Source organism: Camelus ferus, chromosome 9, assembly GCF_009834535.1.
Source record: "Camelus ferus isolate YT-003-E chromosome 9, BCGSAC_Cfer_1.0, whole genome shotgun sequence".
NCBI lineage: Eukaryota > Metazoa > Chordata > Mammalia > Artiodactyla > Camelidae > Camelus > Camelus ferus.
The window spans coordinates 59,165,430-59,184,159 of NC_045704.1; the positions used below are offsets into that span (position 1 = coordinate 59,165,430).

General features: G+C 37.5%; 1 protein-coding gene across 6 annotated transcripts in view; it reads left to right on the forward strand.

The window, feature by feature from the left end:
• The window catches only part of GDAP2 (ganglioside induced differentiation associated protein 2), a 70,128-nt gene that overhangs the window by 25,461 nt on the left and 25,937 nt on the right, over positions 1 to 18,730 (forward strand). For all 6 annotated transcript variants that reach the window (XR_004322594.1, XM_032486942.1, XM_032486943.1 and 3 more), the window contains 6 exons: positions 2,453 to 2,612; positions 4,184 to 4,340; positions 13,723 to 13,799; positions 14,528 to 14,604; positions 17,140 to 17,279; positions 17,580 to 17,634. Coding sequence is in view for 5 of the 6 variants with exons in the window: in XM_032486942.1 (XP_032342833.1) it covers positions 2,453 to 2,612; positions 4,184 to 4,340; positions 13,723 to 13,799; positions 14,528 to 14,604; positions 17,140 to 17,279; positions 17,580 to 17,634 (666 nt within the window). In the remaining variant the exon portion in view is untranslated. The remainder of the gene's footprint in view (positions 1 to 2,452; positions 2,613 to 4,183; positions 4,341 to 13,722; positions 13,800 to 14,527; positions 14,605 to 17,139; positions 17,280 to 17,579; positions 17,635 to 18,730) is intronic.

Sequence of the window (18,730 nt, forward strand, 5' to 3'; positions counted from 1 at the left end):
TTCATGACCTTGCATTAGGCAATGGTTTCATATATATGACATCAAAAACAGAAGCAGCCAAAATAAAACTGGATAAATTGGTCACTCTTAGATTTCAACAGTAAAAAGACAACCCAATTTTAAAATGGGCAAAAGTTCGTATTTACCTAAAGGTGTTGAAAATTTATGTCCTCACAAACACCTCCAAAAGGATGTTTATAGCAGTTTTATTAATCTTTGCCAAAAGGGAAACAACCAAGATGTCCTAAGTATGGATAAATAAACTGTGATACATCCAGACAATGGAATATTATTCAACACTAAAAAGAAATTAAGCTATCAAGCCATAAAAAGATATAGAAGGACCTTAAGTGCATATTAGTAAGTGAAAAAAGCCAATCTGAAAGAGCTGCATCCTGTATGATTCTAACTCTGTGACATTCCACAAAAGGCAAAATTATGAAGACATTAAAAAGATCAGAGGTTGGAGGTGGTAGGGAGCAGTGAATAGAGCACAGAGGATTGTTAGGGCAGTGAAAGTGCTCTGTATGGTACTATAATGATGGATACCAGTCATTGTACATTTGTGCAGACCTGTAGAATGTACAACACCAAGAGTGAATCCTAATAGAAACTATGGGTAACTAGATGTGTCAGTGTAGGTTTGTCAGTTGTAACAAAGGTACCACTCCGGTGGGGGTTGTTGATAGTAAGGCTATGCATCTGTGGGGGCTCTGGGGATCTGTGAAGTCTCTGTACCTTTTTCCCAGTTTTGTTGTGAATCTTAAACTGCTATTTTTAAAAAAGTCTTAATAAATGGGCAAAAATTTTGAACAGACTTTCTTCAGAAAAGACATAAGCACGGGAAAAAGATGCTTCATCACATTAAACATTAGGGAAATGCAAATCAAAATCACGAGATACAAATTCACACCCACTAGTGTGTAATTACACAGACAGGCAGTAACAGGAGTTGGTGAGGGTGTCGAGATCAGAACCCTCACACATAGCCAGTGAGAATGGAAAATTGTGCAGTTGCTTTGGAAAACAGCCTGGCAGTTCCTCCAAAATTAAACAGAGATTCCACTCTTAGGTATATACCGAATACAGTTGAAAACATGTGTTCACATAAACACTTCTCACAAATATTCATATCAGCATTATTCATAATAGCCAAAAAGTGGAAACAACCTAAATGTTGTCAGCTGATGGACTAATACACAAAATGTGGTATACGCATACAGTGGAATGTTATTAACCTGTTAAAAAGAAGAAATACTGATACATTGTACAGGATGGGTGAACCTTGGAAATGTTATGCTAAGAGAAAGAAGCTAAACACAAAAGACTATATACTGTATTTTATTTTCATGAAATGCCCGGAATAGGCAAATCCATACAGACAGAAAGGTTGGTGGTTACCAGGAGCTGGGGGAGGGAGGGATGGAGAATGACTTAGCTAATGAGTTTAGATTTTCTTTTTGAGATGATGGAATATTCTGGAATTAGATAGTGGTGTTGATTCCACAATTTTGTGACTATACTAAAAACCACTGAATTGTATACTTTACAAGAGTGAACTTTATGGTCTGTGAATTGAATCTCAATTTTTTAAAAAGGTTGCAAAGATAGTGTCCCAGTCTTATATGCCTTACATATTTATATACATGAAAGATGACACAGTGTTGCACGTGACACAGTAAGAAAACTGATGGAAATGATTTCTGGAATGATTTCATTGTCCTTCTAACCAAGTCCATCATTCATCTAGTTTCTTAGTATTCTGTTTTAGTCTTTTTTAGTATAGTTGGAGATAATTGATGAGTAATGATAAAATAATTCTAGGATGATGGAAAAGCAAAATGCTTCAAGATACAGGAAAAATAAGAGCACTAAATGTCTATGATGTATCATGGCTTTAGGAATGGGTCCAATGGACCAGCCTATATGGAAACTACAAGATAGAATGAGTTTTATTCTAATTTTTAAAAAATAAGATATGCCTTTGTTATTTGGGAAACCTCTAAGAAAGAATAAAAGTCATGAGACAGCAATCCTTCACAAAGGGTTAAGAACTTTTTTTTTTTTTAATCTCAAAAAACTAAACTGGGTCAGATGGATGGCACACTGAGGATTAAGGAAGTAGCACCTGAGCTGAATCTTGAGAGACCAGTATCATCAGTGAGGTGAAGGGAGGGGATGGGGACAGCGGAGCAGGACTTACTCATTCCAGGTTCAGTGACCTGGAACTGCCAGGATGGGAGATTATGTTAACTTGACTGACCAGTAATATCCTGATCCTTAAGGAGAACTGATTGAGGGTCCCAGGCAGCGTCTGCTCTGAGCCTGGAAGTGGTAAGGTCTTCTTTCTTGATGGAGTCTGTCTTCACAGCCTGGAACAGTACTGAGCGCTGCTGCCGCCTGCTTCATTACTTCCTTATTTCTCACAGAATGTTTGGCTTTTCTCGCACAGGCTACTTACCGGAAGCTGCTACCTCTGTACTTCCCAAGGTCGTTGAAGGAGGAGAGTCACTCGTTGCCATACCTACCTGCAGATATTGGAAACGCAGAAGGGGAGCCTGTGGTACCTGAACGGCAGATTAGAATAAGTGAGAAACCTGGTGCCCCGGAGGGTGAGTTCTCCTTTTCTTAATTTCCCTCTTGAGGAAGCCAAGGGACTGATAAACACCAACCACCAAAGGAGTAGGAAGTTCAGCCTGACCTCTGGGATGCTCTCTATTAATGAACACCTTTAGATGAGCATCAAGTTAAAACCTGCGGAGGGCTACGCGTCTCCTTTTTATCACCAGTACTCAGATTTAAATTAAATGCAGGGAATGATAAATGATTTAGCATCTGAAAATGTCTGTGAACCAAGCTTTGCTGGAGAGGGGCACAGGTACTTTTCGGGAGCCTCCAGTGGGGATAGTGCACCCTTGAAATGTGCTCAGCATCCTTTGGAAATCCTCACAGTTGTGACCCCCACAACAGAATGTAATTTTTCCTACATGGATAAAATGTATTTTGGATGACAAGGAGTGATGAAAAGCAAGACCAGTTGCGATGGCAGTGCTGGGCAGTGGGTGAGACTAACTCATTAGCCAAAGGTTCCCCTCTGTCCAGCGCTCTCAAAGAGAGCTTGATTTGCATCTATGTCTCGAAAGATATCATTGCCTCATAGATAGAAGCTCTGTTAGGATATTGCATCTGTTCAAATAGATGTAAAATCAGCTTTGCTTGAGGGAGTACAGATTCATTTATGGGTATTTTTTAAAAGCAGACTCATCAAAGCTCTTGCCTGTCACAGTTTAAGGAGCAGTGACATGGATGTGAGGAAGTCCCAGCTGGGTGGCCCACTAGGCAGGGCTTCAGGTGGCGGCATTGCCTTGGGAAACTCCTCATGGTTCAAGGGTTTTGTTTGTTTGGTTTTCTTTCTTTAAAAAAATTTTTTTTTGGTTTGTTTTAAACAGATCTGGTAAGGCAGTGGGGAAAACACAAAGAGATGATCCATTCCCAAGGGACTGGTTTCCGCTAGCCAAACGTAGAGTGAATTTCATATGGATCAATCAGAAAGCCAACGTTAAGTTGTATTGAGAACTGTAACTCATATGGACCAGAATGATTATGTAGGCATGACCAGCATAGAAAATCGGAATGCTAACTTACAATCAAAACATATTTTAGTGAATGTGGATCATTCTCTGCCCTGCTGGTCCACCCATCTTTCTTCGGGGGTTACCTGACAAAAGGACTGAAGGTTATGTGCCAACCAATCAAGTGCTCACTCCTTAAAGACTTCTGGATATATGATCCCAAACATGATTTTTCTTTATAATTCTCTTTCATTGGATGCTGTGCTGTAATCCGTCTCTTTAAACCCACCTTCAGTATAATTGCTTCTATCTTTTTGTTTATGATTATATTCTGTTCTTTCCTTTCTAAGATTACACCTAGGTCACCTTGATTTGATTTCATGTTTTCCTAAAACTTCCATTGCACATGGACAGGTGGTTTCTCTCATTATTTCAGTTCTTCAAATGCCCAAATCCGATTTCAGTTTTCTGTGCTCAAAAAAATAACCTTAATCCCAGTTTTTTGCACTTTTGTGCTGTCACTCATCCCTGTTGCAGCATTCACAGTCTGTTTGTAGCGTTTCCTGTCAAGCTTTGCCATAAGCTCTCTATTGATAGCATTTTTGTTACAGACAACCAAGAAGAGGAGGATGAAGGCTTGGGAGTTGATCTGTCTTTCATTGGCTCTCATGCTTTTGCTCGAATGGAAGGAGATATCGATAAGCAAAGAAGACTGATCCTTCAAGGACAGTTATCAGAGGCAGCCCTGCAGAAGCAGCATCAAAGAAAGTAAGGCAGACCCCTTTGCACTGACAGACACATAAAGACACGAGATACAGAAAAGGGCCTACCTCTGCTAGATGATCTACGTGTAATGTGTTCTCATTTATTCTTCATGATGGTCCAGGAAGGAGGACCTTATCCCCACATTGCAGATGCAGAAATTCAGTTAATTTATCAGTGGTCACAGTTAACATGTGGCGAAGTCGGTATTCAGATGCTTATCTGATTTCAGAGCCCCTACTCTTTCCACTACAATTGCAGTGCCTCTGGGTTGAGGTTATGTTCGAAAAGCAGAAAGTAGGGAAAGGGAAGAGCCGAGTTACAAAGTTTTCACTTAGCTTTACTGTGTTTGTAATTAAAGCATGATCTACGGTTTTATGAACTTTAAAGAGCTCTATTTCTTCCTGATGTGTCCCAAGGACCTTATAAAGTCACTCCTGTTTCTTTTAGGTGTTTTCTAAAGCAATTCTGAATAAATCTTTTTTGAAATATAAAGAAAAGCAGCTGTTGTACTTCTGGGTAAGCTTGTCCAAGGAGTAACAAACAGTCCAGAAAGCTAGCTGCTTTTCAAAACAATTTAAAGGAAAGGAAAAATCATAAAGTGTAACTGGTTAATATTCATTATCTTATAGGGTTGTTTGGAGGGGTAACATCTCCTAAGGTTGTTGTGAATGTTAAATAAGATAATATAATGAGCTTAGCACAGCATCTGGTACTTAACAAGCTCTTTAAATTGGTCACCACTGTTTTCTTTAATTCTGAGCAAATTATGGTCTGTTTTTCCTTTGAGCCTTGGTACTTCTTCCGTTTGACTGGAGTACTCTCATCCTTCAATTCCTACTAATTCTGTAGGTGTCAGATCAGAAGTGATTGCCTCTGGAGACTTGTCTCTCTGGAGATAAGCTGGAATAGATGGAATAGAGTCTGGGATCGATTCCTCCTCCTGTATGCTTTTTCTTACACCCTGTACTTAACCAAAGCACAGCCTAGCATTTATCACATTGTACTGTAATGATGTGCGGCGGTTGTCAGTCTCCATCTATATACTGGGAATTGGACTAGATGATCTCGGAGTCTCTTACAGAATTAGAATTTTGTTTCTCCTGAGTCCCTCTTCTTCACTTCCTTCTTTTATTTTTATAAACAAAAGCAAATTAGCCACTAGGGGGCACCAATGAACAGTTTTTCCAAAGGCAAGCACAAGCAAATGATTTGTTTCAGTGGTTTCTAAACTTGGCCATGTGTAAGAATCATCTGGCAAACATTTTTTTTAAACACAGTGACTGGGCTTCCCCTCCCATGACTGGGACTTTGGCAACTAATACATTTTAAGACTTTTTCACATCATGATTCATGCGCTGCTAGGTTTAGGTATCTCTCTTCAACTAGGGAGGGCAGTGGTTCTCAAACTGTTTGGTCTCAGGTCCCCTTTGCATGCTTAAAAATTATGGACAGCGCCAAAGAGCTTTTGTTTTTACATGGCTCATACCTACCAATATTTATCATATGATAAATTATTTATTAATTCATTTAAAAATAGCCCATTATGTTTTCATGAAAAATTGCCATTTTTTAGATTAGTGAGAAATGGCACTGTTTTACATTTTTGCAGATATTTTAATGTTTGACTTAATAGAACACAGCTGGATTCTCATATCAGCATTCAAAATGTTGCAATATGTTGTTTTGGGTAAACTATATGAAGAAAATCTGACCTCACACAGTCACATAATTGGAAAAGTGAGGAGTATTTTATGGCCTTTTCAAGTACTTGGGGATATTCTTTGATATTATACCATAGCTTAATAAGTGGTAGTTTTATAATGTGCAGTTGTAATATGGAATCTCAAACCATATCTATGAATTTTTGTGGTGTTCTACCCTGCCCTTCGAGTGTATTTTATAATAGGAATTAATAGCATGATTTTATAACATGATGCATTGGTCTTCTGGAAAATCCTGACTCACTGAATTATTCAGGTGTTCCAAATATTGACACATTATGTTACACAATATCAAAAAATTATATTTGACCACTGATCTCATCAGAAAGGTCCTTAAGTATTAGAAACTTCTTAGCTTCTGGTGATGGATACAAATTTTCCAAAATTATATATAGCTTTTTAAAGCTCAAGTTTTATCATTGATAACAAATGCTGTTGATTGTTTCCTTGAAATGACAGGGTCACTTTATTTATTTTTGAGAAAACTTCTGCCAAATACTCATACTGAATAATCACAACTTGTCTGCCAGTCATTAGTTGAAGAAAAACGGGGTGTTGCATGAAAAGAAGCAGCTAGTGCAGCCTGCAAGTCAGACATGTAATGCTTTCCTTCAAGACAGCCTCGTGCTTCAGTCTGCAGAAGAGTTTTGTGTGGTCTTCCCATTTTGTGATGGGTTACTTTTAAAAAGATGTATTCCCAAGGGTTGATTTAATAAAATTAATAATTTTTACTTCCTCATCAGAGATGTTCCTAACTAAAACTGGCTTTTATTTCTTCTGTGAGCATTCTGACGAGGAAGAACACAGTGGCCACCAGCACAGCCTGTGCATCCACCTTGATTCGTGCTACGGCAGTAGTTGTTTCACCCGACTGTTGTTTTTGCACCATCAGTGCAAACTTCAACACAGTGAAAAAGCAAACGAGGTTTCGGTATTGTTATGAAAATAATTTTGACCTTGCACATCCCCTGAAATAGTCGTGGGACTGTGGACCACACTTTGAGAGCCACTGGTCCGTGGTCTGTCAGCAGTGCTTTATTGTTGAAAGGAATTGTAGTAATCATCTGATAGAGCTTTCTGAAGTGGTCTGTGCAGTCTGTAAGGATTAGCATCACCTGGAGATGCTTGCTAAGATTCATAGGCCCCACACCGTACTTCCTGAGTCAGACGCTGTATGGGAAGGGCTCAGGAATCTGCCTTCTAAGGTTTCTTAGGTGATTCTTTTGTACCTGATCTGGTCTGATCCCTTTAATTTACAGAAGGGTGAATTGATCCCCAAGAGTGGCTTGCCCAGAGTTACAGCTAATTGAGGAAGAGCCTTCAAGGTGGCCACCGCAGCAGCTCATCTTCCTTCTCTACCACTGCCTTCAGCCCACCCACACAACTCAACTTCAGAGAAGCTGGGAAAGGACCAGACGAGTTTTGTATTCGTATACAGGAGCTACACTGTTGTCATATTTCTCAAATCAGTTCCCTGGTTCTCTCTTTATCTCTCTTGTCTCTCTCTTCCTCTCCCCTTCTCTCTGTCTCTCCCCCCCCACACACACACACGTGTACACACACACACACACATGCCTTTTTCATTGCTCCATGAGTGATACAGATAAAATGGAATTTTTTACGTGTATGTTTGGACTGGATACTTGTATGTCTGTGTCTCTCTGTCTCCTTTTAATAAGGAGATTTGTTTTAGTTAATAATGACTAATTCAAGCCACTATTAGAATGAAGCTATATTCACTGAGTCCATGCTTTCTGGAAAAGGGTCCTCAGTAAAGGGATAGGTTCTAGGAAGGAATGTGAGTACAGTGTGTCCTTCTCGTTGGTAGAAGGCCATGATCTTGAGATTCAAATGAGTCACACAGTTGACAGTTTCCATTCAGTTCAAGAAACGTTAGATATTTACTCTGTACAGGATAATATTCTAGAACTGAAATATACAGGTAAATAAGGTGGTCCCTCTTGACTGGCACTTCATGAGTGAGCCGCACTGCCTTCACATGTCAGGGTGGATTTCTGTACGGTGTGCTCTGGTTGTCGTGCACATCCAACCAACACATAGCTGCAGGCTTGAGGGAGAGCACAGCCTGTCACTCCCCAAGCCTGAACCAAGAAACAGAGGCTTCGTACCTCTACCACTAAGTTCCCTTGAGGGATGAGTTACATCTGAAACAAAAGATTGTCAGATTACTTCAGAGTAATAACAGCAGGTCAAAAGTGTGGCCCGGGGAACCTAGACCCTTTCAGGGAGCCTGTGAAGCCAAAATTATTTTTATAATCTTACTAAGACTTATTTGCCCTTTTTATTCTCATTCTCACATTGTTCAGTGGAGTTTTCCAGAGACTGCTTCACGTGTGATATTGCAGTAGGTTAAATACAGACTAGATGTGAGAATCTAGTGGAAATTAAAGAGATTTGCAGAAATGTAATAGTGTAACTCTTCTCCCTCAATATAGCTTTGTTAATGAAAAGTTATTTATGTCACATAATAGATTTTCATTGTTTCCAAATTGATATTAAAAAATTTTTTTCTGTTTATTCCTAATGTGGTAAATATTGGTAGGTATGATTGACATAAACATAAAGGTCATGAGACTCAAAAGTTTGAGAACTGATGACTGATTGGGAGTTTACTATAACTGAGCTGTAAGTCATCTGCTTACATACATACATCTGCTATGTGCTAAATGTTTAAGACTGAAGGTTGTAGTTTTTAAGTTTTGTTTCTCTTACTCTTTCTAAATCAGGCTCTATTTATACACATTGAGTCTGGTTTTTGTATCTCTTAGGACTTAAGTAGGTCTTAAGGAAGTAGTATCTTTTTGAAAGTCTTCAGTTCTTCTTCAGTAACAAAACTAATGGTCACATGGATTGGCTATAGGGTTAGAGCACTCCTTTCATAGCATTGCCTTGTCTCTGTGTAATAATTCTTTTTAATATCTAAAATAATTATAGGCATATTGTCTAACTCATGATTAATGTTTCCAGGTCCTCCATCCAGTTGTGACACTACTTTGGGTGTATCATAAGATAGAAATTGGCTTACTTACAAAAATTAGCAAGCAATCTAAATACTCTTTTCAAAGATACAGCTTTTAAAACTCTTAAAATTATCTTATAATAGCTTTTTTCTTTGTATTAGTGTTCCTTGGTTGGCTTAAGATCCAACTGCCTGTAACTCTTATGTCATTTCTCACAGTAAAAAACTTTATCTGATTCATTATTAAATATTTGTTGAGCCCTTACTAATGTGCCAAGTGTTGAGCTAGAAACATAAGAAAGTGACATGCAGGGCAGATACAGTCCCAGGCCTTGTGGATCATAGGGTCTTGCAGAGGAGAGGAACGTTTAACTAATTATTATATGAAAGATCTATTTAAATTACAGGTACAATAACAGTATATAACAAGGGTTTTATCCAAGTCCAGTGTGGGACAGTTGCATAAAGTCAGGAAAAGCTTCTGTTAATTCCAAAGCTGAAATTTTCCTTGGTTGTACACAAATGGATTAATTACTGGACTTTTAAGAGTAATTTAGCTTAAGTTTTCATCATTCAACTTGCAGCTGTGCAGATGGATAATTTATTGACTAGAAGAAATTGCCTGGTATTAGATTTGTGAGGACAGCATCCAACATTAGTTGACTGCAGCCTATTGAGAAATTATCTGCTCAATATTTCTGCCTTGTGAGCTTGTAGTGGCTACTTTTGCTGCCATTATGATATATTTTGTGTGACTGCTCACTCATGATTATTATATTTTACTCATCAAGTAATAGAAATGTGTTTATTTGGAATAAGCTGTAGGAAAATAATAAACTATTTTGCGGGTTTTTTAAGCTTTTGATTGTTGGATTAGAATGAAAGAGTACATCTTCATTGAAATAAAACGCAGAAACGACAGCAAAAAGTGAGGTGCAGTTTATCAGAGATAAAACAGAAGATTTAAAATCTTCTTTGAATAGATGAGGGAAACAGGGAAAGCATAGTTTCTCTATTGGATGAGGAGATAAAGCTGGCACCTTTGGTTTTATTTCCTCCTTCCAAATACTGACTTAAAAGAAAAGAAAACTTGAGTAAATAATCAAATCAAATTTACACAATCTATAGTGGGAATGGGGGACACTTAATTAAAACAAGAAACCAGATGAAGATTGCAGTTGTGAGTTATTGCAATGGAATTCATCTCAGGGTCCTTAGAAACTGGAACAGTACCAGTGTCTCAGCAGTAATTTTAAACCTTTTTTAAATTATAAAGCCTTTAAGGGTCTGATGTAAGCATAAACCTTCTCCCATAAACATGTTCATATGGATTTTGCCTGTCCTGGGATCTCAAGTTATTAATCACAGATCAAGGTTAAAGACATTTTAGACTTTACACTATTTCAGAGTTCACACCATGGGCTAAAATTAATTTTAGTTGGATTAAGGACTTAAATTTAAAAAAAAATTAAAATTCATGGAAAAAGTTATAGATTAAGTATCTTTCATAACTTGGAGAAAAGATAGGTTTCTTAAACAAGATATTAAAAGCATTGACTATAAGAGAAAAAATGGTTTTGACTGTATTAAAATAAAGAGCTTTAGAAAATGGAGCAATTACACTTAAAGAAAGTGAAAAGCAAGTTGCGAAATAGGAGTATTTACAATACACACAACTGGCAAGTGATTAGTATCAAGAATGTAAAAAGAAATCCTACATATAAGTGAGAAAAGAACAAACAGCCCAATAGAAAAATGGGCAAATGCTATGAACAGGATCTCAGCATCATTAGCAACCACAGAAATGAAATACATTTTCAAATCCAATTGATTGGCAAAGGTTGAAACACCTGCTGATACTAAGCGCTGACAAGGACATGGATTCATAGGATCTCCTATTCATTGCTTATAGAAGTATAAGTTAGTTCAAGACTGTGGAAAAGAGATTTGGCCTTATCTGTTAAAACTGAGCATACCCTGTAAAATAGTACTTCCACTCCTACGTGCCTACCCAAGAGAAATCATACACACATATACCTGGAGATAATGTAAAATAAGTTGATCATAGCACTGTTCACAGTAGCAAAAGCCTGGGAACAGCTGAAGTGCCTGTCAGTACAAGAGTAGGTGAAAACTATACTTTTTATATAGTATAAACACATGATATAGAGTAGTCAAAAAAAGATGAACAACATTGACACCCAACAATATAGATGAATGCTAGCAATATAATAAGTTAAAAAAAAGTAAGACCCAAAAGATTATGTACAGCATGATAAGCTTTTTTCTTTTTTGAATCGTTAAAAACAGCTAAAACACTTTTTAGGGGTACATACAGATGAATTAAAATGATGTAAAAAGGAAAGGAGGAAAATGATGAACTTGAGATCCCAGATGATGTGTGAGGAGAGTCAGGGTCTAGCTAGCATTGGAGGGAAGTGACCATGTGTTAGATGTACGTTTTTGTGACGGTGCTGACTTTTGTTTTGGGCAGGTTTCAGAGTGCTTCTTACTCCATTAAAAATAACTCATTAGATGGTTAGTTTTTAACGAGAACCACACATGTACCAGTGAAGAGAGTGTTCTGAACCAAGGGTGGTTAATTCTATTTTGTGCATCTGAGTTCCTGTTTAAAAATTGTTTTCTTTATAGAAACACGTAGTTAACTGAGTATTAGGAATTACTCTAGAGATTTGCTAGAAATATAGAAACAGCTAAGACATCGTCCCTATCCTGGGGTCTAACAGAGAAGAATTCTTGTGATACGAAGAAGCCAGCGGTTAGTTCTACAGCAGGTCTGGGCCTTGCCTCCCTGCCACCCCCAGCTTGACCCCTACCCCCTTTCAGTATACAGACTTGATTGGTAGAGTGTTTAGACATCTGCTGGATTGTTTGTCTCATTCTGTCTTGTTGCAACATTAATTGTCTTTTAATATGTCTATCTCGTATATTCAGCCTTAAACTCTGATGCCCAGGGCCTTTCATTCTTCTTCTCAGGACTCCAAAATACCTTGAGTAATTCTCATGTTTATTATTTAATTCAGCAAAGATTTGAGTTCCTGCTGTGATGCAGGCATTGCATTTATGCAGTAAATCTTTGAAAATGAGCTGATGAGTACACGAATAGAGTATAGAAATTAACAGGTGTTTTTACTGGATTCCTGTTACATGTTTTGTGCTATGACTTGTGATGCTCGTAAGATATTTAAGACATGTTATTCTATTTAGTCTTGATGTGGAGATGACTTAATCATAAAACAATTAGAGAGCAGGACAATTGGGGAGTTCGTGTAAATAACCTAGGAAATGACTCTGTGTGAAAATAGTACTCTGTGTGGAATAGTACGTATGAATAGGGAGAACTACAATAAACATACATCCTTTCTTGACTTGCAGATTATTTTTTAAACTAAAATTAAAAGCTGTTGTCTTTTAATTCAGTTTGTATAAGTGGGCACATTTCTAAATTTAAAACGGCAAACTATAGAACCATGCAATACTGTGTGTGTGTTTTTTTAACAAACAATAACAATTTCCATGAAACTAGTGGGCATATAACTTATTGCTTACAGTCCATATTAATAGACTTCCTTCGTTGTGTGATTGTGCTTTACAGCTGAAAGATGGCCTACATAAACACCATTTTGCAGATGAGGAAACTGAGGTCCATAGAGGTGAAACGCTTTTACTAAGGTTGCACAGAAAGTGGTAGGATTGGAACCCAAGTATCCTCTCTCCTGGTTTAGTTTTTTTATGTTTTGTGCTGTTGCCATATGTGACCTAGATGCGTCAGAGTTGCTTCTCATGCATTTAGGTACCTTGAAAACTTTTTTCACAATAAAAAAAAAGTGGCAGTTTGAAGTTCAAGAAAGTAAATGTGAAATAGTAGAAAAAGTGCTGACCTTTCCCGGCAATCTGAGATCTGAGTGCAACTTCAAATTCAGCTCCACCGTTAACTGGCTGCTAACTCTGAGATTAATTTGACCTTTTGCAGGTCACTTCTGCTCTCTGAGACCTTTCACGTTTCTTCCAGTTTTAACATCCTCTTAGCCGAAGCCAAACTGTAATCTCTATGAGTTGATACATGGGCTGTCAGGGCTAGTTTGATTAGCCAATCATTAAAAAGCCTGGACTTCCCAGAAAAAATTACCTGCTTTCTTTGTGCTCCAGCATAACATGTACAATACTTACCTGCTTTTCTTCCGAAAAGTAAACTCCTGAGGGACTGGCAGTTTCTGTTGACTAAAGTATTCTCAATACCTCTCGTGTAGCAAGCACTCAGTAAGTCTTTGTTCAGTGAGTGAACATCTGTTGTGGAGAACTACTGTTGCTTTAGGCTTTCTTTGCATTTTTGTTTAATAAAGGAAGATAATAGTATTTAAAAACAGTGTCACTTTGAGTACTTGGTATCTTAGCCAATTATCTGAATAGTCTTCATTTGCTCTTAAAAGATTTTTTTTTAACCGTCTAGTATAAACACTTTGCTTTCTCAGTAACTCGTTTGTGGGTTTTTTTAATCAGTAACACAGAGTAGAGATTCTGCATAGTGTAACAGCCTCTTTAACTTCTTCCTCATTATGATAAAACTCTGTTCTTTAGGAACAGAGAAAGATAAAGTCAGGTTCTATTTATAAATTTAATTTACAGGGGTTTATTATAATCATACTATCCTTTATTTCTCTAGTTACAATCGCTGGTTATGCCAAGCACGATCTGAGGACCTATCTGATATTGCTTCTCTAAAAGCCTTATACCAAACAGGTGAGTTTAAGGATGTGGTGACTTACTGTTTTACTGATTAAAGACCATGCTTTTAGAAACTTCATTTTTCTCTGATTTTGTCCGTTTTATCTATGAATAAAATGTTTTTGTACTAATGAAAGTAGTTTTTACTCAACCATCAAGATCTTAAAAATAACATCAACCTATAAAATTTTCAGCTAATCGTCATACATTGGTCAGCCTCATTTCTTCTTAATGTCCTTTTTCTTATCGTTTAAAATTTCTTCTACTTTTAAAAATTCTATAATCTTGCTATGCAGAATTCAAACCTTACATAAATGTATCATGGAGACAGTGAAAGTTATCAGATCCCCCTTTATATTTCTTTTCCAGACAGTACTTGTTAATTTTCAGATTTGAGTTCCTTTTAGTTTTTCCTGGGTTTATTGAAAGTTGTAGTTAGCTTAAACAAAAAGCTGTTTCTAGAAAGGTCTTTGTCCTGCAACCTTACCTTTGGCTGTCCTGATTTAAAACCTGTAAGAGGCCTCATCTTAAAAGTAAGGACAGCCATCAAAACTTTATGAAGCTCAAAAAAAGTGATGTTTGCCACATAGTAAAAGAAATCTGAAGATGAAATTTGATCAACTTATGTTCCTGGTTTGCAATCTTTTACATTTGTTTGGAATATTTTTATAAGGTCAGAGCCCAGGACAAACAATACTCTTGGAATAAAGTTTCTGGATGCTGATTCCCTTTCCTGTTTGTAGGTGTCGATAACTGTGGTCGCACGGTAATGGTGGTAGTTGGAAGAAACATTCCTGTAACACTAATAGATATGGACAAGGTAAGCCATAAAAAGGCTTTGTTTCCTAAATAATGTTGATTTAAGAAAAGAAGTAGGATGTGAATTTGGAACCAGGGCTTAGAATATGAGATGAGGCAGAACTGTGTGTCTGTGATGGAGTGGCAGCTGTGGCTCTGCAAGTTGGCACACATCATTTCAGTAAGTTAGGGGCTTGGTTTGCTCCCTGGAAGAAGCAGAAATCCTGAAATGCTGGAATGTGATTTCCAGACATGCAGCTGCTTTGTTATGGAGATGACATAACTGGCAAGTTTTTAGTTAGAATCATTCTATATCACAACTGTACTAATAATCAAATTCTGCCTTTCTTGGAAAAAGAGATATTAACTCTCGTGTATCTATCTGAAGAGATGAAACCAGAGATGTAGTTAACAGGTGTCATAATTTCTTAATCCCTTCATTTGGAGGTAAAGGACAGACATAGATGATTCATAAAAGAAGAAATGGTACCACTGGTAAATAAAATAAGAAGATGTTCAACATGATTAATAGTTGAAAAAAGCGAATTAAAAGGAGGTATCTTTTTTTACCCTCAAAATTAGCCGTCACTTTTAAATAGTAATCATTGTCATCAAAGATGAATTGAAACTGTAAAAGTAGTCACCCCCATTGACTCAGTAATTCCGTTCCTGAGAATTTGTACTAAAGGTATTTGTACTAGGTATGGAAATAGCTGTAGGCCCTGAAACTACCCAAATTGGATCACTTGGGAAGGGGCAGCTGAATGCGCAGGATTAATATGTAGCTCTTCCTAGAGCATCAGTTTTATTAGAAACTGATTACAAAGGAGGAGGATCGCTTTAATAAATGTTAGCCATAGGAAAAACAATGTGTATTCAAAAGTGTAAAAATTACACACAACTTTAAGATAAAACACTGTTGTGCAAAAGTGGGTAATTGCATCTGGCTAAGCTCTTAGTCTCCTGGTCACTGGTGTTTGGGTAAAAAAAATTGTGAAAGCATTAGACCTGGCATGTTATTCACAGGCTTATTTGTTACAGAAAATTATAACTTAAATTCCTAACAGGTAATTATTGTGCTTCCACAAATGGAATGTTCTGTGACTCTTAGAAATCATGGTGATAGAGGCAGATACTATAGAGAAATGTTTATGATGTAATATCAGTAGGAGACAAAGTGATACATTAAATTGTATGTACACTGACCTTGTGCAGGATTGAGGGGCAGAGAGTTTAAGCATTAAAATAAAAACTGGAAGTCAGTATCTCAAAATGGATTTCATGGTTTTAGGGAGAATTTGTTTTCTACATTTTTCTGTCATGTGGCTATGCTTCTTTATAATGAAAAAGATGTAAGTGAGGAATTTGAAGCTGAAAATAGGCATCTTAATTGCCCTGTGGAGGAGGTGGAGAGTGGATAGATATGGGACCAGAAACAGTCTAGTAAGAGCAGAAATAATCATCAAAATACACAGACACACAGGAGAAACTCGGCTGATAATCCGTGTGGCATTCATTATCAGCATTAATAATGTGATTAATACCAATAGAAGCATAAATCTCTGCATTTGATTTTGGTATGTAACTGCATGGTGTTCTGCATGTTCATCATTTCACATAAAGTAATGAGATACATTGTGAGGTCCAAACCAGGTAACAACTGGGAAGATACTGTGTTCTCTTAGTGCCCACCTCTGTTCTGCTTTGTTAGCAGATGAATCCTAATCCATGTTCGTTCATTCATATTAATGCCAAGGACTCCCCTGAGGAAGAATTGGGAAATAGCCTGTTTGATAGCTGTTACCTCTTAGCTACCTCTTTGTCATTGTTTATACTGCACTATTGGGTCATGCTGGCCCTGCCCATATTGTATCTCTGCTTTGTGTTTAATGTCTCTCTTAAATCTGTTCTTGTAATGGGATAATCTCTAAGTGATCCGGGTTCCATTAAATTTGAGTCAGAGCCCTAGAAGTGCTGTCCAGTCCATCCCCATCTACTCACCAAACCTGTTCGCATTTTCCTCATTCAGCTCAACATAAAAGATGCTAAGAATATTAGCCCTCAAAGTGAGCCATCACTTACAGTGTCCTTTTATAGAAATTCTTGGTTACATGACAGCCATGAGTCCATCCTCAGTAGAAATTGCAAAGACTTCCACTGACTTAAAGCAGAATTTTCAAGAATGATTAAGAGTCTAGAAATTCTACTTCTAATGATTTTGTTGTCATTATCCTAGAGAGGGAAAACCTCGTAGTTGACTGAAGCACTCTTTTGAGTATATGAAGAGTCGTTTGAGAGGATGGAGACTGGTTGTTCTCCACACTTAGAACCAGACACAAAGGGATCATACTCTAGTGTTTCGAGAGCAGTTAAACACCGGCGTGATTCACTTGCCTGAAGGTCTTTTGAAAGAGATACTCATTAGTCTGAAATGTCTGTCTGCGACGCCTGGGGCAGAGATTAGATTAACCGTCTGGGTTTTTCTCTCTTGGCCTCTGTGAAATACAGATTACTGTGCAAAATGGTCTTTACCTTTATTCATTCTTTTTTCTTTTAGGCTCTCTTATATTTTATCCATGTAATGGATCACATTGCTGTGAAGGAGTATGTATTAGTGTATTTTCACACACTGACCAGCGAATACAATCACCTGGACTCTGACTTCCTGAAGAAACTCTACGATGTTGTTGATATCAAGTTAGTTATTTTCACAAATTATGAAGGGGGAAAACAGCTTCTTTCTTTCCTAATATGAAACAGTAGCAGACATTGCTGTGTATTTTGTGAAAGGATATTTCATGTAACAAAGATTTTTATCATACACAGATTGGATATTTTAATAATAGAAGGCCTTTCTTCACTCTACCTTATTTTGTATCAAAGTAAATTCATATGTTTCCCTGCTGTTGAACACCTAGAAAAAGAATCACTTGTTCATAATGGTGACTGGTTTTAGGCATGGCTTATACTGACCCTTTTTTAAAAATTTTGAATCAGGTACAAGAGGAATTTGAAGGCTGTTTATTTTGTTCATCCAACGTTTCGTTCAAAGGTACGGTATTTTTCTCTTTAGTTAAATCTTGAATTTAAGTGTACTACATACTTGCATATTAAGATATATTTCATCATCTCAGTTCTTGCTATCATCATTGTGACTGCTAATTTCTCTGTTTACCCTTCCTTTTTAAGTGCTCTCAAGTCGTGGTCCTAATGTTTTTGTCCCATGTAACTCCAGTATCTTTGCAGGCAACTCTCATAAGCCTTTGGCCCCTCAGTCCTTGCCTCTGTGCTCTTTGTTCATCTGGGCATTTTTCTGCCCTTGCTCAGGGTGAGCTCCAGTTTTTCCATAGCCAGTGTTTTCCAAGCACTTACTGTGCCAGTTCTTCCCTTGCATTGTTTTGTTGAAGCCTTATTATAATGTGTTTATGAAGTAGATAGTACTGTTACTCCCATTTTATAGCAAGGAAATTGATGCTTAGAGAGATTAAATAGCTTCTGCAAGGTAAGCAACTAGTAAGTAACAAAGGCTGCATTTAAATCTAGGCATTTTAATTCCTGAGCCTACAGTCCTGTCTACACGGTGTATTTTCCATTTCCCAGAGACTTCTCTTCAGCAAGCACTACGCTCTTTCTTATCTCCCATTTTTCTGGACCTAACGCATCAACTTTTAAACTTGATAAAGCTTCTACTTACCTCTCTTCCCCTTTACAACCAAAATTTTTTAGTGAAATCTCTGTTCTCTGCCCACCATCTCCATTTTGCATACACCTAAAATTACTCCAGTCTGGTTCAGATCCCAGTATGGCAACAAAAGCTGCTCACCCTCAGACTGCTGATCATCTCTAGTTTCCCTAAGCCTTAAACACAGTTATCACTTCTTCCTTGAAACACTTTGTCTTGGCTTCTTTGAAATTTACCTTCTGCCTAGTTTTTCTTCTGCTTCTAGCTAGGCCTTCCCCATCTCCTTTGCAGTTCCCTCTTTCTCTGCTCATCCTTTGAGTGTTATTGTTCCCAAATCCTCCGTCCTCTTCTTTCATTCTGTACTTTTTCATTCCTGTGTTTTCAACAACACTCCCAAATATATGTGTGGAGAGGCAGTAACGTTTAATGTTTGAAAACACAGGTTTGAGATTCAGTTGACGTATGT